This window comes from Chiloscyllium punctatum, chromosome 9 (genome assembly GCF_047496795.1).
Source record: "Chiloscyllium punctatum isolate Juve2018m chromosome 9, sChiPun1.3, whole genome shotgun sequence".
Lineage (NCBI taxonomy): Eukaryota > Metazoa > Chordata > Chondrichthyes > Orectolobiformes > Hemiscylliidae > Chiloscyllium > Chiloscyllium punctatum.
In genome coordinates this window covers 110,736,589-110,761,436 of record NC_092747.1, presented here as the reverse complement: position 1 = coordinate 110,761,436, position 24,848 = coordinate 110,736,589, and the positions used below count along the sequence as shown (strand labels likewise).

Sequence of the window (24,848 nt, the reverse complement as noted above, 5' to 3'; positions counted from 1 at the left end):
TGTGCAGTTTTGGTCGCCATACTATAAGGAAGGATGTGGAGGCATTGGAATGAGTGCAGAGGAGGTTTACCAGGATGTTGCCTGGCATGGTAGGAAGATCATATGAGGAAAGGCTGAGGCACTTGGGGCTTTTCTCATTGGAGAAAAGAAGGTTTAGGGGAGATTTGATAGAGGTGTACAAGATGATTAGGGGTTTAGATAGGGTTGACAGTGAGAACCTTTTTCCGCTAATGAAGTCAGCTGTTACTAGGGGACACAGCTTTAAATTAAGGGGTGGTAGGTATAGGACAGATGTTAGGGGTAGATTTTTTACTCAGTGGGTTGAGTTCATGGAATGTCCTGCCAGTAGCAGTGGTGGACTCTCCCTCTTTATGGTCATTTAAGCGGGCATTGGACAAGCATATGGAGGTTATTGGGCTAGTGTAGGTTAGGTAGGCTTCGGTCAGCGCAACATCGAGGGCCGAAGGGCCTGTACTGCGCTGTATTTTTCTATGTTCTATGTTCTATGTTCTTCTAGAGGACCACTGGGTGGCAGCAGTGTTTTTCTGATGGCAGCTGCTGTACTGATAGTGAAGAGCCAGATTAACAAACGTTTCCAGAATCACAGAGTTGTCCGTGCAATATGAAGCCGTTAGCCCTTCATATCTGTGCCAGATCTCTGAAGGAGCATCATGACTTATCATGCTCCTGCCTATACCCCCATATCCTTGTACATTATTTCTACTTAAATGACCATCTGATGTCCCTCAACTGAACCTGCCTCTACCACACTCCCTGGCAGTGCATGCTATACCCTAACACGCTGTATTAAAAATCTTGTTTTCACATCACATATGCTTCTTTAACAAGTTGCTTCATATCTCTTTCCTTTCATTTTCAATCTGTTTATAAGAGAGATTAGTTTCCCCCTATCTACACTGTTAGCCCCCCCCATGATTTTCAAAACTTTTATCACCCATTAGCCTTCTGTCCAATTAACACAGTCCCAACTTCGCCAATACAATTTGATAAAAAATGCTTTCTGAAAATGCATCTTATGCTTGATCCTGAGCATTTGCGAATTTCAACACAACTCAAGTCCAAGACTTACTTACATGGAAAGGGTTACGGACATTCATTAGCTTACTACAACAACAACAAACTACAACTCGTACCTGTATAGCCCTTTAAATGCAGTGAAATGTACCAAAGTGGGATAATGAAGCATTACCAAACAAAATCTGACACTAAGCCATTTAGGACACATTTAGAGAAGGAATTCCAAAAACATTCGGGCTTCAGTAGACGATTCAGCATGCTGTTAATGGTAGGATTGTTAAAGTCAGAGATGTGTTAGAGGCACACTAGAGTAGAGCAGAGATCTCAAAGATGAAGAGAGATTAGACAGAGACGGACAAGTTATGGACCGATGTGAACACAAAGATGAAACCACCACTTGAAGACACTGGCAAGCCCAGGATGCAATCAAGTAACTATCAAGAAAGAACTGAATAAATGGTCCTGAACAAACTTTTCCTGATGTAGAAGAGAATTTCATTGGAAAAATAAACTCCATGTATTAACTGGCTCAGCCGAAAGATTACCGGGGGACATGGGAGAAGAAAGAGTAATTAACCACTGTACGTTATAAAAGAAAGGGTTTCATTTACATAGACTATGTTACTTTACAGATCATTATGTCCTTTGAGGTGTTGTCATGGCTGCATTTTAGGAAATGCAGCAACTTGCATTAACAGCATTATAATTAACATTTTTGGTGATGTTGGCTCAAGGAAGCTTCTTGGATGCTGCCTGAACTGCTGTGCTCTTCCAGCACCACTAATCCAGAATCTGGTTTCCAGCATCTGCAGTCATTGTTTTTACCTCAAGGACAAGCACTGGCCAGAACTGGCTTCTTAAAGAACTCTAGAACTTCCTTCCTATACTGCTCCACCTCTCATTCTCCTCTTTTACAAAATCTCAATGACCAGCATTTGGTCACCGACTCTAATATCACCTTTTATGATTGTGTATCAAATCTTGTTTAATAAACCACAGAATAAATGGGGAAAGAGACTATTTGGCCCATTGAGTCTGCACTGACCCTCTGAAGTGCATCCCACCCAGACCTAGCCCCTATCCCATCCCGTAACTCTGAATTTACTATGGTTAATCTACCTAACTTACACATCTCTGGGCACTATAGACAATTTACCATGGCCAATTCCCCTAACCTGCACATCATTGGACTATGGGAGGCAATGGGAGCACCCTGCGGAATTCATGTAAAATATCTTAACATGTTAAAGATGATATGTAAATGTAAGATGGTATTGTTTTTGTGCCATGGGATATTTTACATCTACCTGAGGGTGCCTTGGATCAACATCTCATCCAAGGATCGTGCTCCCTCAGTACTGCACTGCAAATGCCAACCAATATTCTCATGAGCAAGTCTCTGGTAAGGGACCTAATGGAGTTTAATGCTATCCACTGAGTCACAGCTGAATCCCTGGATATATGGCCACTGGGATGTCGCAGCTACACAGGAGCAATGTTCTGTGGCTTCCTTTTCCATTTGGACAACACATTTTCATTCATAGACAAAAGATAATAACTTATATTGCAAGAGGTTACAGGCACAAGTAAGGATTTTGAAGATATAATTCAATCTAACAATTTAAACATACAAGTAGTGCAATCTGAGTTTCATAAAACAAAGCAACAACTGAAGTGCAATGGAATTGTTTTTCTGGAAATGCAAATATAGGATTATTTTAAAAAAAGACTTTTATAAAAAAGTTATTCAGAGTGACCAGATTAATGCAAGGCTACAGTACATCTCCTACATTCTAATGTTTTGGGATCTGTTCCACAGAAGAAGAAAAGGGACCGATAGCTCATGTTATTATAGGAGGACATTCAACAACCAAACACAGAAGATGTTTTCTCCATAAAAGCAGTTGAACAAACACACGACTTTTCTCAGTAAAAGGAATCTGACATCAAACCACCAGTAAAATCCTGAACCCTAAAACCTCCTTTGAAGAGACCTATTTGAAGTGAGGTATTTCTAGTTATGGGTGATTGAAATGAGAAATCTGTAGCAGCACATGGACGTGTTGGCAACATGACCCACTAATTAAATCCATGTGAGCCAGTCTCATCTTAAAAGAGGTCCCAAACATTAGCTTTCTCAACTTATGTCTAGTCAATCAACCAAGCAATGACAATCTTAAACATGAGACCACAGTGACGTAAATCCTGCCACTAAAATAACCACTTCTGCATTTTAACAATATTTAAACAATAAGCATTACATATTCCACTAAACTAATGCTGCCAAATAAGCTTTGAAGGTGGGAAGTTATGTTCATAATATGTAGAGCCTGAAGTGGCTTTTTTGCCCACATCACAGCAACAGAGTCTTGGATTTAGCTTATGCTGACAGTATGCAAATCCCCAGAACTGGCTTTCTCTATATAAATTGGGAATTGGTCAGCTTGTCAACAGACTCTAAAAATAATGCATATGGCTTAATTTGGTCAATAATCTGTGTTCCTAATTTACCGAAGACTTAAAGAAAGTTGACAGCAAACAAAAGGTTTAAAAGGCAAGAGATATTGTTTCATGCTTACATTGTAGGATGACCCCGATCGTGAGACAGTAACGGAATGCACCCCATCATCCAGCTGTACTGACAGTTCCCAGCTCTTCTGTTCTTGTGTAGCAGCAGGAATCCTGCAGACCAAAGTATGAAGAACATTTTATTTCTCAAAGATGAAATAGATGTGGTCAATAAACTCGGATCACAGGGATATATTAAAGGTACTAAATTATTAAAGTGTCACTTGAATTTGAGTCTTATTTTATTAACAATCATCTACTGAATGTTTTGAAACATTGTCTGCACAAATTGAAAGAAATCACACTTTCATCATCAGACCTGCAAACTTGAAAGGAGCTTGCTCACAAAGAAATCATGCTCTCCACACGAGAACAAGACTTCTGTTTAAAAAATAAATCATAAGTTAATAAAGTGATCTTGCCAGAAACCATGCTTGTAAAATTCTTATCATTATGTTTCCATGTTTGAACCTTGCAATTATCTCCATTATAATTTTGGTGAAGTCTTCCACATTCAAATCAAATTCAACATATGAGCCGAAGAGACAAATCTCAATGATTAATTTCATTTTCACTCAACTCTCTGAAGACCAAAAGCATCTTGGCATCACACGAAAAAAAACAAAATTGCAATTCTCAATTAATTCAGAGAACAGAGTGATTGAAGAATTATTTTGACCACTCATTTCATAGTTACACTCTAGTATTAAACAGCTGTATTTTATAGGAAGCAGTTTTTCTGCTATCGGAAATCCATGAAAAGTAAACAAAGTCTTACACTGAATTTACACAAACAGCCTACAGCAGCAACTGGTCCATGCTGGTGTTTATACTCCACACAAGCCTTCTCATACCTCACTCGTATTCCATTTACAGAGTTATATGGCACAAAATAGACCCTTAGGTCCAATTTGTCCATACCCACCAGGCATCCCAAACTGAACTAGTCCTATTTGCCTGCTTATGGCCCATATCTTTCCTCTTCATGTACCTGCCCAAATGTCTTTTAACTGTTGTAACTGTACCTGCCTCTACCACTTGGTCTGGCAGCTCATTCCACACACGCACCACCCTCTGTGTGAGAAATGGACCCCTTCTACTATATGTACTCAAATAGCTTTCATCAAAAATGCATCTATTTGCCCCAACCATTCCATGTGATAGGGAGTTCCAAGGCCTCAGCCACTCTGGTTAGAATCCTTACCAAAATTATGTTAGGAAACGCAAAACCACGTACACCAGGCATTGGAATAGTAATGTGATTGCTGTCACTCGCAAGGCAATAATGATCCGTATAACAAATAGAATATTAAGCAATTTCTGATGGTTAAAAAAAACTTTACTGTAAGTGAATAACATATTAGAAGCCTGTCAGGCAGAAACTAATGTTCTCCTTGTGCACTGTAGAATCATTAATCACTCTCGATTTTGGATTATTTGAGGATCACCAGCAAGCGCACACGACATCTACTATTTTTCTTCAGCGTTCTACACAGTTAGTTCTGAAAATGGGAACTAGGGGAGGCCATTCAATTTCTCAGGCCTGCTCTGCCAATGAATTCGACTATCATTGATTTGTATTTCAACTTCACTCTTAGTGCTCTGTCACTTAACATCCTTGCAAAACAAAGGTTGTTCACAAAAATATAATTTTCAATTATAGGCTAGAATGATTTTTAAGCCTTGGTTCTGTGCGTCTTGCACCATGTTAATGTACAAATTAAGCTAATAAGAGCTCAAGTAGTCTTTAAAGAGTTTGATTTGGCTAACAACCACCAGTTTTTATTTTAATAGCTTAATTATTTTTTGCATCAATCTACTGCCTTAGCTTCAAATGAACAGAGGAGAAGGTCCCACTGGGAAGTCAATTTAACAGCAATACATGGTACCCTGTACAATTAAAATTTATTCATATACAGCATTACATAAAATCATAGTTTTAGATTTCACAAAGACTCAAATCACAAACTGTCAATTTAAGAAAGTGCCATATTAATTCATACATATGATCAGTAGCTCCTTTTTATTTAAAAGCATATTTGGAAAGGCTTGGATATTTTCACAAGTAGCAATAGTTGTAGTATTACACTGCTCAGGAAGTGTGCATTAAATAAAGAGTTAGAATTATAACAGAAAATATTTAACATTGTAATCATAAATCACAAGATTACAGTTACACCTAATTAAAACAAACCAAATTGGTGTAGCAACATCATGTTTCTTTTCAGACACTAACATGGCCTACCCATGCATGAACTTCTCAAATGTAAACTCTGCTTGTTAAAGTACCACCCCATGGTGCAGTGATCACTTTTTGTTGAAATTTTAAACAAGAGAAACTCTGGGCCCCAAACATTTCATTTGTAATATGTGGAACACTCATCCAATGTCAAGTTCAAAGACGTTATTTTAATGAAATAATGTCTTCAAACAAGGAAATTATTTGTTCAGATTTTATCAATGTCACCAAAACACACATTAAAGTAGATTCACCCTTTTTACTTTGTATCAACTGTTAACTGTTTTGAGGTACTGTGGACAATAGCATCTTGTATTTATATACCACCTTTAACGTAATAAAAGTCACCCAAGGCACTTCAGAGGAATGTTGTCAGAGACAAAAATTGATATGGAGCCAAAGACACAAGGACAACTGACCAAAAAGCTTGATCAAAAAGAGGTTGTAGTGAGCATTTTAAGAAGAGGTCAGTAGGTAGGTTTTGGGGCAAAATCTTTGCACTGAAGGCCTTGGCAGGCATAGATATGCCCTCTCAATAATGGACTACAAGTAGTCAGAAATATACTGAAGACCAGAACTGAAGCATCGTAGCGATCTCAGAAAGTTGCCAGGCCAAAGGTGATTACAGAACTAGGGAGCAATGAGACCAGACCAGGATTTCACCAGGAGATCAGAACTTTAAGCTGAGGCATTCCAGATCACAAGTTGGTACATATAAGTCAGTAAGCACAGAGGGGTGTTGGGTGAATGTGATTTGGTGCAAGTTAGGGAATTAGCAGCTGACCTTTGCAAGAACTTGAGGTCAGTATGAATGGATAAGAGGTCAGACTGGAGGGCACAGGAATGATGGAGTCTAGAGGTAATAAGGATATGGATAAGACCTCAGCAGCACTTGAGCTGAGGTAAGAATAGAGATAATACACCAGTAGCAAGAAATTGACTCATTTTCAGCCACTGCACAGACCAAACCAGTGGGCACAACTGCAATTGTCTTGACTGCAATTCAACTGACTGCCATATTGGGCAAGGGTCAACAAGGGATATTCTTTACCTATGAATGATGTAGGTGTTTGCCCATTTGCAAACAAAAATAAGAGGCAAAGCACTCAGCTCAGATCCCTGCTCCATTATTAGCTGAAAAATCCAGCTCCATCACAGCCCAAGGGTTAAAAAAAACAGTAAGAAGTCACAATGCAGAAACTGTTTCTACGGAACGCATGTCATCCATGAACTTATCCATTTGTAGAAACAGCAGGAGCACGATGCCAAGGAAAGACTCCCAAACTGAGTCCCACCAACATTAAACAAATCATCAAGTCATTAGCACATTACTGTTTGCTGGAGTTTGTTGGTTGTCACATTTCCTACACCACACCATGACTATTTTATTGGTTGGAATACAAATTGGGATGTCCTAAGATTGATAAAGGTGCTATCCAAATACATTTTTTTTCTCTTATCTAAGGACAGCTGCTAGCGTTGTACTGAACAGACATTTTCTTCTTGCATTTTCTCCCATCTTTGTACATCTTTGCTGTTTATAGCCTTTCCAATCTTTGCTGTTATTGGCTCAAGGGCAATGAGGCCTAAAGCTAAACATCTCACTATTTTGGCCCAGACAGCTTATCCTTTGTATCTCCCATTATCTGCAACAATTTTTCTGAGCTCATGTAAAGCACAGACCTATTCCACAGGGCTATCAGTTTTCTACAATTGATTTCTACAAGTGAAAAACGCGAATGAGAAGCTTTTAAAAGAAAATGAGAGCAATAAAGACAATATAAAAGAATGATGGAAAAAGAGAGGAAACTAAAGGTAAATGCATTTATATATTACATTTCAAGACTGCTAGGTGTCTCAAATCCTTTCCTAGCCAAACAACTGTCTTACTTTTTAAGCGTAGTCTTTTGCAACGTAAGAAATGTAGTTGCCAATTTTGCACAGTAAGGTACCAGAAACAATGATGTGACAACAACCAGATGTTGTCGTCAGCTGATGGGTAAATTTTGGTGAAGACACCAGCCATAACTCCCTGTCATTTCCTCAAAGTACCATGGGAACCTTTATGTCCGCCTAACGAGGTTGATATGGACTCATTGTAACATATCATCCAAAACACAACATAGAAAATATGGCAATAGAAGGATACATTGATATATTGAGAAGTAGTATAGTAGGAAGGAATTCATGTGGAGTACAAACACTGGCATTGAACTGCTGGGCCAAATGGTCTATTCTGTGCTGTAAAAATCATTGTAACAATAATATCATTGCTATTATAGCTGCAGCTATTTTAATAATATGACTTGCAACTCAATTTAACAGCAAATATGATTTCCACAGCTCAACATCTCAGTTCAGGCCAAAGGGAACTTACAAAATATGACAAATAATTTATTTTCTGATACATAATGAAACCAACCATCAATTACAGTTATATGCCTATAGATAAAGCAGTGCTTTAGGGAGCCCTACAAGATCTTACTAAAAATCAATTAATGTTTACTTTACTGATCCTTTATTTAAATGCCTCTTATCCCTCAAGGTTTTATCCCCTTTTAAGAAAAAAGGAATTTAAACAGTTGTTTTAAGTCTAGAAAAAATGAACACATTAATTGATGCACAACTTTCCAACACCTGCCAATCTTACAATGTTGTTGATCAAATATAGGCTTTGAATTTAAAAAAAGACTTACACTGAAAGTAAATTCTGATCTTAAGTAGCTTAGCTGTGCAGTGAAAGGATCATTAAGAAAACCTTAGTCATAACTTCCACTGCAGGGAGTCACAAAAATGATCAAGAATAATGTGGCTAGTTTTATGGGAGCTGAGGTCAGCTTTTGCATATGAACACAGACTGGAGAAGTTAACCATTCATCTGAAATGATTTCAGAGAATTTGCAAGAGCGTGAAAGATATGTTATGCAAGCATATAAAAGTATTCAGTGGAGGTGGACAAGACCGGCTACATAGAGACTACAAAGCAGCCCTCCCACGGTTCATGAATAAGTCGAGGAAATGATCGGAAAAAAATGGAGAGATGTTTGGACAGATGGCCCACTTAAAACACATGGGATAAAGTGGCAGCAATTTGAATGAAATTTAAGATTTTGATAATAATTGATCTTTATGCTCTGTACTCCCCAGACAGGTAAACGAATAAATTCTTGAAGTGTTACAAGTAATTCCTGCTATCAAAAAAAAACTATTTATGAATGTTATTGTTGGAAACTAAGAGAAGTATTTAAACATAAAAACTATATGAAAACCTCAGGTATAATGAGAAGCAAAGGAAGGTCAGGATTAAAGGAATTTAAAATAGCATGAATCTGTTCCAACCAAAACAATGAAGATTTATATCATGATCATTCTGCACTTTGAATGTTCGTCCCTCCATGGGTAACAAACTCTCGGCTTACACTGCAGCATTTCCTCCCTCTTGCACCACCAGTTGTATTTTGCATGTTTAATATTTCAGCGAAAAGGTTTTATTTGGCTGTGCGACATTCCCAAAATCCAGAACTATTATTTCTCAACATGCTCCCTCATCCTGAATATTCAAAACAAACATTCCCTTTCAGAACTCGCTCTTTCACACTATCAAATATCTACATACTGGATCCAAGATTTCCACATTCAAAACAACTCAACCAAAATTATGACTTAACTGCTTCAAAAATTTGTTTGACATATATGATGGTTATTTAGATTAGATCCTTCAAAATAACGTCCAAAGTTCACTTGTTCGCTCAGAATAAATTAAAGTTGTGATTTTCCCTTATTTCAAATTCCAATGTCCTTGCTTCACAGTACAGCTGAACATTACTTAAAAGCAGGGCAAGTATCATCTCAAATTCCTGTTCTCACACATAAATCATCAAGAAAACTATGTCATGCAGAGACAGGGGTCACTCTCCTAGTGAGACAAATTCCTTTAATACTCGCATTCTGGTCTAATGCTTTCGTCCACACCTATTAGAATGACATATAACTTTACAACCAGGTAGCTTATTTATCTGATACCTACTCAACGTAGCCTGCCTTTTTTACAAAAATAATTATTAAATTGCCACTTAAACACCCACTTAAACTGAGATTTGCAATAAAAATCTGAAATAAAATGCCATTTTAATGATTTAAAATAGTTTTCATCTTTAAAAAAGTATGATATTAAATGTTTCATTGGTTTGAAAATAAAAATTGCTTTAAATTGTTTTAGGTTTGCTATGTAATTAGCCATTTGGGAGTTTATGACCACAGTTGCACTACACCACTTGTTCTCTCAGGCTGGTGATCTTATGTGTTGATATAGTCTCAGTCATAAATTCCCATATGGATCAACCAATAAAATGGAATCCCAGGCATTACAGTTGTTCACACTAACTTAACATTTCCACACCATATCAAAAAAAACAAGGCTTTAATTTTTCAAGCTTATTTGAGTGCAAGTGATAATCTTCACCATGAACACATTGCTCCAATACTCCATAATACATAAAGTTCCTTGGACTTTCAGTCTTAGTTTGTTTTATAACCTTTTTAAAAGGCTTGCAGAAACTTAATGGAAATGAAGATCCCATTCTTAACTTTAACTCGGCAGCATCAGAGAACGTAATGAAAGAGGAAGGACATTAAGTGAAACGATAACATGTAATTTCTGTGATAGAACATTGGGAATTTTTTTTCAAACTTTTAAATAGGGAGGTAGAAAATATTAGAAATCTATAAAGAATAAATAAAAACCACAAATGGTACACTGAGAAATCCAAAAAAGAAATCAGTGGACCATCACATAAAAAGAAGTGGCAAAGTTTCTAAACTTGCAGATATTATCATTTGCAATAAAGTTGTTGTGGATTAACTTTTGTTTTTAATTGGTATGGGTATAGTTAGGAATAACAGATCTCTGTAATTTTAGTCAAGTTTAGGAAATGAAAATAGCAGCACCTTGGGTTTCACGTTAACATTACTTGTAAAAGTATTTCAGTTCTGGAATCACAAGTAACAGAACCACAATACAAAATGGAAACCTCTGACATCTAATCATGTATAGAATTATACAGCATTTTGAAGGGCATAAACATTATTCAGCACAACTAGCCCAACCTTGGTCATCTAACCCTGTAAGCATGTCTTTCCATTCTTGTCTCCCTTGTTGCTTATCCAGCTTCCTCTTAATGTACCTTTGCCATTTGCCTCAACCAATCCATGTGGTTGGGAGTTCCACGTTTTCATCACCCTCTTGAGTTGTTCTTCATTCTCTTTTCCATTTCCCTTGACGCAATACTCCGGTTCACCTGCAGCAAACTACTCACTGGTGTGGAGATAATCTTCACAACAGAGGGGAAACTGGCCCAAACTATGATGCCTTCAATCCAAAATCAAAACTATTCTCATCTAAATCATAGAGGTTCACAATACAGATAATGCCTGTGTACACTCGCTAAGAAACTGAGCTCCAGGTCATTATTCCCTCTGTCTACACAACATATGTGAAAACACGGTGGCTCAGTGGTTAGCACTACGGCCTCACAGCACCAGGAACCTGGGTTCAACTCTACCCTCGGGTGACTGTCTGTGTGGACTTTGCCCAATCTGCCCATTCTCCCCAATCTGACGTAAGTTTTCAAAGTCAGATTTCCTCTAGGTGCTCCGGTTTCCTCCCACAATCCAAAGATGTCCAGGTTAGGTGGATTGGCCATTCTAAATTGCCCATTGTGTGGAGGCTAGATGGATTAGCCATGGAAATGCAGCGATAATGTAAGGGATGGTCTGGGTGGGATGATCTTCGGAAGGTCATGTGGAAGAGATGGGTCGAGTGGCCTACTTCCATGCTGTAGGGATTCTGTGAAGATCTTTTATTAAACATCTAGGAAACTAACGGCCTCTTCCAACCAGTTCTCCCAAGGTTTATCAGTCAGCAGTGACCTTCATGCTGCCATTCACATCAATGACTTAGATAATCTACAGCAAGCAAGGTGTCTTTGTAAAATCCTCCAAAAACAGTGAAAAGAAAAGCAGTCCAAAAGTAGTGTCCTCTCCTAAGCCAAGTGTGGAAAGAGACCATTCAGCCCTCAAGTCTGTACTGACCCTTTGAAGGGCATCTCACCCAGACACCTATCCTATCCCTGTAACCCTGTATTTCCCATAATTAATCCGCCTAGCCTGCACATCACTGGACACTATGGGCAATTCAGCATGGCCAATCCACCTAATCTGCACATCTTTGGATTGTGGGAGGAAACCGGAGCACCCAGAGTAAACCCACACAGACACGGGGAGAATGTGCAAACTCCACACAGATAGTCACCTGAGGCTGGAATCGAACCCAGGTCCCTGGCACTGTGAAGCAGCAGTGCTAACCACTGAGCCACCGTGTCATTCATACCATGGAGAACTCTTGCTTTCTTGTGTTTCCACAGCTGCTGCCTGACCTGTTAATTTGCATCAGCATTTTCTTTTTTTACAGTAATTTCATCGGTATATTACAAGTAAACTTTGGAATTAATTAAGATAAAATGTGCCAAATGCCCTCAACATTTAGGTTTGATAATAAAATCAGGAAATAGCATTTGTACTGAAGATGTTGGAGAATAGATAAGATAACATGGAGAGGTTGGGACTGTTCTCTCCTTGGAGAGAAGGCAGCTAAGCAGAGATCTGACAGAAGTTTTCAAAATCATGACAGGTTTGGATAGAGTGTTAAGAGAGAAACTGTTTTCCTTTGTATAAGGATCGATAACAAGAAGGCATAGATTTAAAACAATTCGCAAAACAGCAAAAGTGGTGTGTAAGAAGAAAATTCACACAATGAGTGGTTTAGGGCTGAAATGCATTACCTGGAAGTGTGGTGAAGACAGTGTCAAATTGAGGCATTCATGAGGGCATTAGATAATTATTTGAATAGGTGCTAGGCTAAAAGGTAGACGAACTGGATTAAGTCAATGATTGCTGGAGAGCTAGTATAGACATGATAGGCTGGACAGCCTCTGCACATGGACAAGTCAATGATTCTGAGAGAGGCAAAGAAGTTTAGGAAGGAAATTCCAGAGTTTAGTATTTACAAAAGGTTAGAGAACCAGAGATCTTAAAGCTTGGTAGACCTCCAAGTGGCAACAGAGATAGGGTGGGGTGAGACCATAAAAGATTTGAAAACAAGGATGTTGGTATTAAATTTGAAGCTTATTGAACCTAGGGAGCCAATGCTGGTCAGCAACAAAGGATACCAGGTTAATTAGACTTGATGCCCTTTAAGATATGTGCAGCAGAATTCTGATGAACACAGGTTCATGTGGAATGTAGGAGGAGTTTGTAAAGCATTGAAAGAACTGGGCTGACAGGACACGGAGACATGGATGAGGATTTCAGTAGCAAATGAGCTGAGGCAGAGACAGAGTGTGTTGATGTCAGAGCTGAAAATAGGGAGTATTGGTAATTGAGTGGATATGTGATCAGAATCTCATCTTGGCATCAGTCACAAAACCATGGTTGTGAATGGTCTGGTTCAGCCTCAGACGGGTGCCTGGGATGGAAACAAAGCTTAGAAAACAGAATTTGCGACAGGAACCAAATGCAGCAGCTTCAGTCTTTGCCATATTTCATGGGAGAAATGTTTCATGTTTATCTAGTACTGGAGGTTGGACAAGCAATATTGCAAATCACAGATGTGGAGAAGTCAAGGAAACTGGTGGAGACATAGAGCTAAAGGATTTTGCTGATTCTGAAGGTATTTTTGAGTGTCAGCATGTAAATAAGACTTGGAAGAGGGCCAAACATAAATCCTTTGGGGATTTCAGAAGTAACAGTGCCTAGAAACTATTGCAGGGGATTCTCTGGCTACAATTAGATAGATACAAATACGGATTCAGAAATACAGTAGCTCAGTGGTTAGCACTGCTGCCTCACAGTGCCAAGGATCCGCGTTTGATTCCAGCCTCAGGTGACTGTCTGTGTGGAGTTTGCACATTCTCTCTGTGTCTTCATGGGTTTCCACCAGGCATTCCAGTTTCCTCCCACAGTCCAAAGATATGCAAGTCAGGTGAATTGGCCATGCTAAATTGCCCGTAGTGTCCAGCAATGAGCAGGTTAGGTGAATTAGCCATGAGAAATGCAGGGATAAGGTAGGTGGGTGTGTTTGGGTAGGATGCTCTTTGAAGGGTTGGTGTGGCTGCAATGAACCAAATGTCCTGCTTCCACACTATATGGATTTTTTGATTCTCTGACTCAGGTGAGTGTAGTCCCAGCCAGCTGGAAAATAATGGGAGAGAATGATGTAGTCAACTGTGTTAAAGGCTGCAGCCAGACTGAGGATGAAAAGCTGAGATAATTTAACAGTCATATGGGTGTCATTTTTGACTTTGAGAAGGATTGTAACTGTATTGTTGTAGGAGCAGAAACTTAATTGGAGGGATTCAAACATTGAATTGCAGTGAACATGAACATAGAGGTGGAAGGTAAATCACAAGAACTTTGGAGAGGACAGAAAGGTTACAGCTACAGCAGTAATTTGGAAGGGCAGAGTGGTCAAACATGCATCCTTTAAGGAGGGGTTGATGACTGCAGAATCTTGTCAGGTCCACGGTCCACGGCCCCCCCCGCTCCCCCCCAACCCCACTCCCCCCACCAGCCCACACCCCACTCCTGGCACCTTCCCCTGCCACCGCAGGAAGTGCAAAAACTGAGCCCACACCACTCCACCACTCCGCTCACCTCTGTCCAAGGCTCCATGGGATCCTTCCACATCTGTCAAGAATTTACCTGTACCTCTACCAATGTCATCTACTGCATCTGTTGTACCTAATGTGGTCTCCTCTACATCAGGGAGACATGACGCCTTCCTGCGGATCATTTCAAGGAACAACTCTGGGACACCTGCCACCCACCAACTCTACCGCCCCGTGACTGAATACTTCAAATCCCCCTCCTACTCCAACAAGGACATGCAGGTCCTGGGCCTCCTCCACTGCCAAACCGTTACCACCCGATGCCTGGAAGACAAACGTCTCATATTCCACCTTGGAACTCTGCAACCACGTGGGATAAATGTGGATTTAAACAGTTTCCTCATTTCCCCTCCCTGACATTATCCCAGTCCCAGCCTCCAACTTGACATCACCCTCCTGACCTGTCCATCACTCCCCCCTCTGACCTATCACCTTCTCCCTCACCTTCATCTACCTATCGCTTTCTTAGCTACCTGGCCCTCAACCCCACCCCTTTCTCATTCATCTCTCAGCCCCTGGCCCACAAGCCTCATTCCTAATGAAGGGCTTATGCCTGAAGCGTCGATTCTCCTGCTCCTCGGATGCTGCCTGACCTGCTGTGCTTTCCCAGCAACACACTCGACACAGATTCTAAAGAGTCTAACAAGAGAACCATTAATTCTCCCAATGTCTGCGTGGGTTTCCTTTGGGTGCTCCAGTTTCCTCCCTCAGTCCAAAGATGTGCAGGTCAGGTGAATTGGCCATGCTAAATTGCCCATACTGTTAGGTGCATTAGTCGGAGGGAAATGGGTCTGGGTGGGTTACTCTTCGGAGGGTCGGTGAGGATCTGTTGGGCCGAAGGGCTTATTTCCACACTGTAGGGAATCTAATCTAATCTAAAGTATATCAGTGAACATGAAACACAAGAGGAGATGCTGGGGACTGAACGGCTTGGTAAGAATAAGGTCCAGGGAGTAGGAGATGACTCTCAAAAGCATGATGAGAGATGGATGAGACTGTAAAGAGAGATGCAAGGACAGCAGAGGACATCAGGGGAGGAGTGAACAGCAGAGATTACCAGAAAAGAGGTAGAAATAGCACAGGCAGTGAAATAAATGATCTTGATCTTTGTGATAAAGAAGCCCATCAGCTCCTCACACATGAAGTTAGATCTAAGACTGCAGTGAGCACAAGAGGGTGGTTTAAAAAAATTATCTGCAATGGTGAAAAAATACCAGGTTGTCTTTGCATCACAAGATGATCCGAACTCGTATCAAGTCTCACTCACTTTACCCCCATGTTCGCTGACCTACATTTGTTTCCAATCTGGTGACACCTTGTGTGCAAAACGTCAATCCCGGTGTTTAATTCCTCCATTGCCCCCCTCCCTCCCCAACTCTATATTCAACTCCCATTCCACAGTTTCCACCACTGGCAACTGCCATGATCCTAAGTTCTAGAACTCCTGTCCTCAATTAGGTGCATGGCAACATGCCCACCTCCAAGTCACACACTGTCTTGACTTGGAACCATATCGTTGTTCCTTCAGCGTTGCTGGGTCAGAATTCTAAACTCCCTTACTAACAGCACTGTGCTTGTAGCTACATCCCAAAGACTGCAGCAGTTCAAGGGGCAGTTCACCCCAATATAGCCAGCAATGCCAACATCCCATGAATGAATTTTTAAAATGCATAATTTCTTTCTCCACATTTAAGTAGCCCTTAAAAAATATGTATTTGACCAAGCTTTTAAGCACCATTCTTCATATTTTGTTATATTGTTTGGTGTTAATAATTTTTATTTGATAACTCTTTCATCCAGCACCATTGGGTCACTGACTATTAAATGCAGTGTAGCAATTCAAATTGTTCCTGTTGCTGTAATTTTAAAGAGATAGCTGGGTGGAATAAACATTTTTATTTTTGTCTGTTTCAAAATGTTTTCAATTTGAAATTGAACAGATCTAACTTTGCCAGACATTTCTACTTCCTAAAATGTTATCAATCAGTGGCACTGCTGTGCAAATTTCACCTTTGCTCTGCAGTACTGAGAACCTATTCGATGTGCCTTAAGATTAAAACTGGTTTTGATTTTCATAACCATAGAAAGAAAACAATTTATTTAAATAGCCAAAGATCAGAGGTGGATGACACTAGCAATGAAGAGAAGGGGAGGCTTAAAGTTTCAACATTGTCTCAAGCAGAAAGCAGTACCCAAAGTTAGGTCATAAAGGTCACCAGCAACATAAGAGAGATTAGGCAGTTTTGGAATTAAATGAAATGAGAAGCCTGACATGTCACTAAATGCAGGAAATGAAGTCTTGATTACGGAAAGAAAACCCTATTCTGCTGTTTCCCTGGTGACTGGCGATATAAAGTGATTATGGACTGAATGGCTGCATGATATGAAATTAAAATGTTTCATATCGAACAATCCAAAATGAATAGGAAAGGGTTAGAAGGACATAAGGGAGAAATCAATTCGGCGTTGCAAGTGGTGAATGGAAATAAAGTCTGAATAGGCTTTACCAGTGGGGGTGCAACAATTGCCAAATGTCCTCGGGTCCAAAAAAAATTACAATAACATTGATGCAGTGTGGAAGAGCTTTCAAATCATTCCAGGGACAACGTGAAGAGTAATCTCAAAAGATTCCAAAATACGATGCAGTTGGTGTTTGTAACAGAACCGGGCACAGAATCTGACAGCTCAGGGGAGAAACCATTCAATGCTTCACGCCTCTGCCAGCTCTCTGAATGAGCGATTCAGTACGTCCCACTTCCGCATTCCCTTATGAAACTTACGGGTGAATATTCTTCCACCAGAATTCCAAGCAACACAAATCAGTGTCCTCGCATTGCCAACCCTCCCATCAGTAGAAAGTGTTTCTCCTTGTTTACTCAAACAAAACTCTTCACAATTCCAAACACCTCTGTTAACTCTTCCTGTGGTAAACAAGGACAAGAAGGCGACATGACATACAGACACAATGGGCTGAAGGTCCTCCTTCTGTCCCATACAATTTCCATGTTTTTAAGAACTATCCAAAAGACACAGATTGAAAGAAACTGCTTTCTGCTCACTGACTGTTGGCAGAGTGGGAAGGAACAGGGATGTAGTGGACTGTAGCAGGGGCCCATGGTAAGGGTTTTCTGGCAACATTGGGCGGATACTGAAAGAAACTAGGGAGAAGACAGCAGAGGCATTGATATCCATCCATCAATTTTCAACAGAAAAAGGCTCAGTGCCAGAGACTGGGAAACAGTGAATACAACTCCCATTTTACAGAAGGATAGTAGAACCAGCCCAGATTACTGAAGAGAGATTAACTAATGTCAGAGGTAGAAGAGATACTGGGCTGCAAAAATATCATGTAACACAACATCTAGAGATGGGGATGGAGGGGGAGAACAGAAAATGCTGGATACGGCAGACCAGGCAAGCATCTGGGTTGAGAGAAACAGAGTTGATGCTTCAGATCAATAACTAATTCCAGTTCCAATAAAAAGTCAGAGATGTAACAGGTTTACAGATTTTAAGCAGATACAGAAGTAGGGGAAGTAGGGGGAGAACAAAAGGGAAGGTCTGTGATACGTGTAGGAGTCAAGAGCGTAATGTAGGCAGTTTCCTTTGCTGTTATTGTATACTTCCCTAATTAGCTTTTTCCTTTGATTGCTTATATTAGGTTTTCACAAATATTCTCATTTAAGGTTTGGTTATGAACTAAAGGAAATGAGTACAATGCAATGTTTGCTTTTATCAGTAAATGTGTGCTGTGGAGTTTCTTACAAAAAATATAAATGCTGAGAAACCAAAGGGTCACTACATCACTTCCTGGGGAAGCTCACAATTCTGATCTTATTCATCGAAATAAATCTCACCTCAAGAACTGTTTGGTCATTATTTTAAGTTTCCAAGCAGTAATAACACTGCAAACAACTTGTATTTAAGTAGTGCCTTTAATGCAATAATAATCTATTCTTTACAGTCTAACTACATTGCATCTTTGCAAAGTTCAATGAAATATGTGAAATTATATCTGAAAAAGTCCTTCACCTGACAATAACTCATATCAAATTAATTTTAAATGTAGTGAAAGCAAAATACTATGGATGCTGAAAATCTGAAGGAAACACAGAGAATACTGGAGAAACTCAGCAGATCTGGCAGCATCTGTGGAGAGAGAAACATAGTTAAGAAGAATCATACTGTACTCAAAACATTAACTCTTTCTCTCTCTCCTCAGATGCTATCAGATGAGCAAAACTCTCCAGCATTCTCTTTTTTGAATTTTAAATTTACTAGTCAAAGTGAAGCAGTAACTCTCACAGTCTAATAGGCATCTTCTTAATGTAAATCATACTACAGCTTGCATTCAAATTACATTTTTAACAGTAAAATGTCCCAAGCACTTCACTGATGCATGATCAAACAAAATGTAACTTCAAACTTGGCAAAAAGTTTGGTGAAACAGCTAAGTTTTAATAAATATCTTAAAAAAAGAGAGATTTGGAGAGAAGTAACAAACACGAATGTTTTGTAAACACACATTGCATATCACCAACACTTTAAACAAATTTCATGGTTACAGAAAATATTCCACAGAGTACACTCAAATTAAGTATTAAAAACAGAGTTCCAATTCAATTGATCTTCTTTTCAAATCCCCAATAAAGAAAACATAAAAACCTAACAAATAAATACAGGAATTGACCATTTGGCCCCTCAAGCCTGATCTGCTTTGAATGAAATCATGATTATCTTGGACATTAACTCTATCCTGGTCATATAAGCCAGAGTAGCTGTTACCTCATTAAGAAATCTACAATATAATTGACCCTCTACAAACTGATGCTCTCAGTGTATTAAAAAAGATCCCATGCAACTATTTTAAAGAAACATTCTCTCTGGTGAATATTTATTCCTCAAACAAAATTATTAAAATTGATTACGTGGTCATTACCTTTCCGGGAGCTGGCTGCGTGAAATTGGCTTCCATGTTTCCTACACTACAATGAACTTTCTTTAGAACCTGTATATCATGAGGTCAAGAAAGGCACTATTGAAACAACACTCTTCCATTTTCTCAAGATCATGATGTGCCACTTCCACATAGAATAGCCTTTCTTTCTCATAAAAATCCTACTTACATGCCACCTCTGACTGGGATCCTTCAGCGCCTCCATTTAGCAGTGCTCCTTTGGGTAATCTTCATCTCTTCACAGGTCCAGTCATTGCTGATCCTATTCAAACGCCAGAACTCATCCCCCTTTCAATTGTGTCTCCAACAGACATCTCACTGTCTCCTATTTTCATATCCCTGATTTCAGAATACTGCTTGCTACAAAGGAGATGCTCAATCATATTTTTTTCTCTCTCACCCAAACAAAGCAGGAAGTCAGGCTTAATGATCTATTGTGGCAACAGGAACACCATTTAGTCTGCGACAGATGAACATCACAGATCCGAGACATTCTACTCTAATCTTTTGAACTTCAATAACCCCCAGCATCGCCCAGCCTACGTCCTGGCCCTCAAGATTCCTTTATACATCAAAGAGGTTATCAACACGTTCTCCATGCTCATCACCAATTTCTAACCAATCAGCTCTCTACAGAAGCAAAATATTGTCGATACTGGAAATTTGAAATGAAACAGAAAATTCTGGAGATATTCGGCAGGTCAGGCACCATCTGATATGAGATGACAAGAACTAACAGTAATATGATCTTCCGACAGAATGTGAAAAATTAGTGAAACATTGTATGTTAAGCAAGTACTGCAGGAGGAAAGGGAAGGTTTGCATGAAGGAATCAGATATTCAAAAGGAAAAAAGATTATAATGCAAGTCAAAACAAGATGGTAATGTCTCAAGTAAAGAAACAAATTACTGGCTCAGAGCAGGTGCAAATAGGAAAAGCAAAATCATTACCAAAAGGAAAGGGTCAGAAGAACTGTTTAACTCAGTATTGAGTCTAGAAGAGCCTAATCAAAAAATGTCAACCCACTTCTTTATTTTTGTTGTTATTTTGAATTTCTTTAAAGAGAAGGACGCATCCAATTGCACAATTGGTAAGGCAGTAACGTATTGTAGGAGAAGCAGAGACAGAAAGGAGATGGATGGAAAAAGCAACTTGCAGAAAGATGAGACTGAAGAGCTGCAAAAAGGCAAACAGCTAAATACAACCATGAGGCATACAAAGTGGAGCACGGTGGAAGCAAAATAAGAGATGAACAGAAGGAATTAAAGTGACACACAAGCACAGCTCCAGCAGGAATTTCTTTCCCAGGAACAATAAACTTACAACTGTAAACATTGGCCTGAGTTCTGCCATCAGTGACAATGCAATAGCGCTCACTACTGACTTCGAAGAAGACTAGCGGCAAAGATCAAGTGAAGTCCATGGTGTGGGTTTCACTTTTCCTGAATGTCACCAAGTGGAGGTGGTCTTCAGGCATGCATCATGCAGCCAATGAAGTATTCACAGAGACTTAAGTTAGAGAGTTAAATATACTGATTACCCTTCATTTTTAGCTAAGTTTTACAGGGAGTGAAATAAGTAAGGGCATACACATGGGATTAAGGCAGAAGCTGATAATATCAGAAACAAATTTACTTAAATAAAACTAAGTATTTGATTTTTTCTGAAACAAAATGGAGAAATATGACAGTCTGCAAAAAAGCTTTCTGGGCCAATGATGCTGTTCAGCAGTAATTATAAACTTAATATGCTGTTAAAAACCCAATTATGTATCAACTGACACAATATTTTTTTCCAGGGCTTTTACAACAAGGCTAGGAGTGTAAAAAGACCAATTTCTTCTTCAGTCAGTAACTTCTATTTGATTGTAAATGGAAGTTCAATAATGCACCCCATAGTAGAGCATAAAATGATAGACAATGACTTCTGTTTTTGCACATGGTTGTTTGTTCTCAATGCTCTTACAAAGTGCCATAGCGACCACACATGCATGGAAAGATAGCTCTGCAGTCAAACACCTGAATGTTACTTCATGGGCAGTATAGAATGACAGAACTAATTTGTCAATGTGTAGTTATATTACATGAAAGGAACTGCACTGTGAAACCATCCTTGCAAGAGGTGCTCCTATATTGAATTAGAAAACCACTGGCCCATAGGTGAGCTCAGCAAGTACTCGTGGTGCCCCCCTGGCTGCTTCGCCCTACTACGGGTCAGGCAGCGAGGGATATGGCCAAAAGTCAAGGGTGTGTGTGTGTTGCCCCCTGGCTGCTTCGCCCTACCATAGGTCAGGCAGCGAGGGATATGGCCAACAGTTAGGGGTGTGTGTGTGTGTGTGTGTGTTTGGGGTGGGGGGGGTGGGGGGGGGGGGGCTGCTGGGCAGAGTCCAGCAGCGAAAACAGACAGCAACCAACATGAAAAAATGGGGGTGTGTGATGGGGAAGGAGTGGCAGCAGTCAGCAGCAAAGTGTGAGGACAGAAGCCAGCAAAACGTAGAGCAGATAGCTGGATTTAGCCAAAATTATCAGCAGCTTCATGCCATCGCTGTTATTTTAATGTTGACACCCTGTGGTGCTGGCAACACACCCTATGTTTCCGCACTCAACTGGAGTTGCTGAGCGTTTCAGAAGAGTAATGATGGTAAACAATAACTAGGTCAATATGATTATCATCACAAAATCCAGGACAATGCAATAATGGCATTGCTTACCCCCTTCTCTCTCTCTTCAATATTGCTCCCTGCCTGTCATGAAGGTAAAAACTCATGCTGGAGATTGTTTGAACGAATGCACGGAGCTCTCCATTAACTTACACAAGTGACTAAAGCTTTATGTGCCAGCCAAGTTTGCAAAAAAATGCAAATTATGTGACAATGCCTCTACCTCCATTGCATGAGGCAAGTATTCAATAAATCCAATTCCTGTGCATCATGTAAGCGATAATGCAAGTGGAAACTGGAAAAGGGTACAACCCACACAAAACCTAGAAAAATACGCATTTCAGCCAAAACAAGTAATGCATAGGAAGTGCTGCAGGCAATTGGTTTTAGAAACATAAACATGACATTAGTAGACCCATGAGATATTTCTAATATAGCCACACCTGGAGAATTACTCTGCTTTCCCTTTCCAATTCACCAACGCAAGCAGCATAGCAAACAAATCATCGGCCTTCCACTCACATGGCCAAGTTATTAAAAGTGAATACTGATTGCTTAAAATCAGACAATCTCCAGGGTATTGTCAAAAGGTCTCATGACGACCTCAATAAAATTATAGTTGAGTTTCAAGAAAAGCAAGACTTCCAAAATGTATTGTGCTGATTTTGTAATTCACAGCTACACATTGGCAAGAAAAGCTCAATTTCACATACATTTCCACCCTCCTGCCTGCAATACACAATTACATACAAGGGGCCTGTTTTCACGTGTGCATCTTGACTGAGTGCCAGCAAGCTAGCCAACCACACAGAGCACTCACACGCACTTCCCTCAAATTTTGACAGTCAACATTCATGTATATAAACCTTAGCCAATTTTCTCCTTTCCAAAACAACAGATATTTACACTCATACAAAATCTTTTAGCACAGTACAAAGGTACCTCAAAGGTGGGCAATCTGATTAAATTTGGTACTGAGGAACATGAGACAGTACTTGCTGGACATCCAAAATTAGACATCCTCAGATTTAGATCGCAGCAGAATTTGAAGGTGCAGATTGGATTGGTTTGAGGGTTATTTGAATCTGCTCAGAGTAAAAGAACTAGACTGGCATACTACTATAAACAAAGTGGCTAAGTTGATGACTCATCTGGCACACCACCAAGAACTAGTGCCTTGCTGAATTGACCCAATATTTGGATAATGGATCTGAAATTTATTTAATTGAATACTAAATAATCTCAAAAATTATATGGTTTTCACAGAATTGGATTTGGACATTCAACCTTTATCAGGACAAATTTCAAACATTTAAGCAACAGGAAAATTTTAAGGAGCTTCTTAAAGAAGGAGTGAGATGTAGGAAGGCACAGATTCCTGATTCCCGATGAAGGGGTTATGCCTGAAACATCAATTCTCCGGCTCCTCAGATGCTGCCTGACCTACTGTGCTTTTCCAGCAACACACTCTTGACTGTGATCTCCAGCATCTGCTGTCCTCACTTTCTCCTTAGGAAGAGAATGCCAGATTTCAGGGTCTCAGCATGTGACCACCAATGATAATTATGATAAAGACTGGGGATATGAAAGAGGATGGAATCACAAAAAGCACAGAGATGTCAGAGGCTTATAGGGTTGGAGGAAATTACATGAACTGGGAGGGATAAAAGCCATGGAAGGGTGAACACAAATTCAAGGTGTTGCCAAAGTAGAAGTCAATGCAGGTCAGTAGGCGGAGAGGGGGATTGGGTGAATGGAACTTGATGCAAGTTAGATTATATGCTACTGAGGTCACCTGCATGGCCCATCCAGTTGCCTGCTGAGATCAGCTAGTTCAGAACAGGCCACAGGTCAATCGTGGGTCCTTCTGTTCTATATATTTAAGCTATTCCCTGAAAAACTCTGAGCCATTGCTGGAGCTCCACGCACACAATTAGAAAAGCAATATTTATTAGATAATTACTCAGAATCCCGAATGATGCAACAAATATTCTGAATACTCTTGGCTTGAAGAAAAAAGAAGCCTGAGAAACTGCACGATATGAAGCAAAACATTTATGTTAGTTTAGTAGCTAACCTGGTAAAGTGCAAACATTCTTCAATGTTGTATACCAGCAGAGTTCTGCAACCTTCACTTAATTCCCTCTATTCAATTTCAGAATTATAGCATCAAATTTTTAGCATTCTGCAAAGAATGAGACTGTTTCTGTTCTCATGAGTGCCATTCTTTAAGGTTCGGTTAGAACAACATACAAGATTCCTTCCCCGACCTGAACATTCAAGTCTTTCCTTTTTCTGAAGGAATTCAGTGGGTTTTTTTCTTCTCTGTGAAGCAGGCCTTTGACAATGAAACTCAGTTTGTGGTAGGATGAAAAATCAAACAAAGAAAGTGGAATTGAGTCTGACAATGAGGCAATTGTCAATCATCCAGAACAATTTCCTGAGAGACATGTGTGTCGATTGCTTCTGTATGTTGGTCACTGCTTTACAATTTCAATCTGAAGAAAATTTTTGTCTTGCAAAAACCAGAAGGCTCATGGGTTGAGTCCTGCCTGGGATTTAAGTGCATACTAAATGCAGACCATGCATGATTCTTCACAGAACATATTAAAGCAAGGACTTTTCTTCCTGTCAGGGAGGAATCCTAATAGTCGCTCACATTT

General features: G+C 39.7%; 1 protein-coding gene across 1 annotated transcript in view; it reads right to left on the bottom strand.

The window, feature by feature from the left end:
- Window positions 1-24,848, bottom strand: part of pcca (propionyl-CoA carboxylase subunit alpha) — a 372,170-nt gene that overhangs the window by 131,814 nt on the left and 215,508 nt on the right. The window contains exon 19 of the mRNA XM_072578057.1: window positions 3,618-3,720. Within this exon, the coding sequence (XP_072434158.1) occupies window positions 3,618-3,720 (103 nt within the window). The remainder of the gene's footprint in view (window positions 1-3,617; window positions 3,721-24,848) is intronic.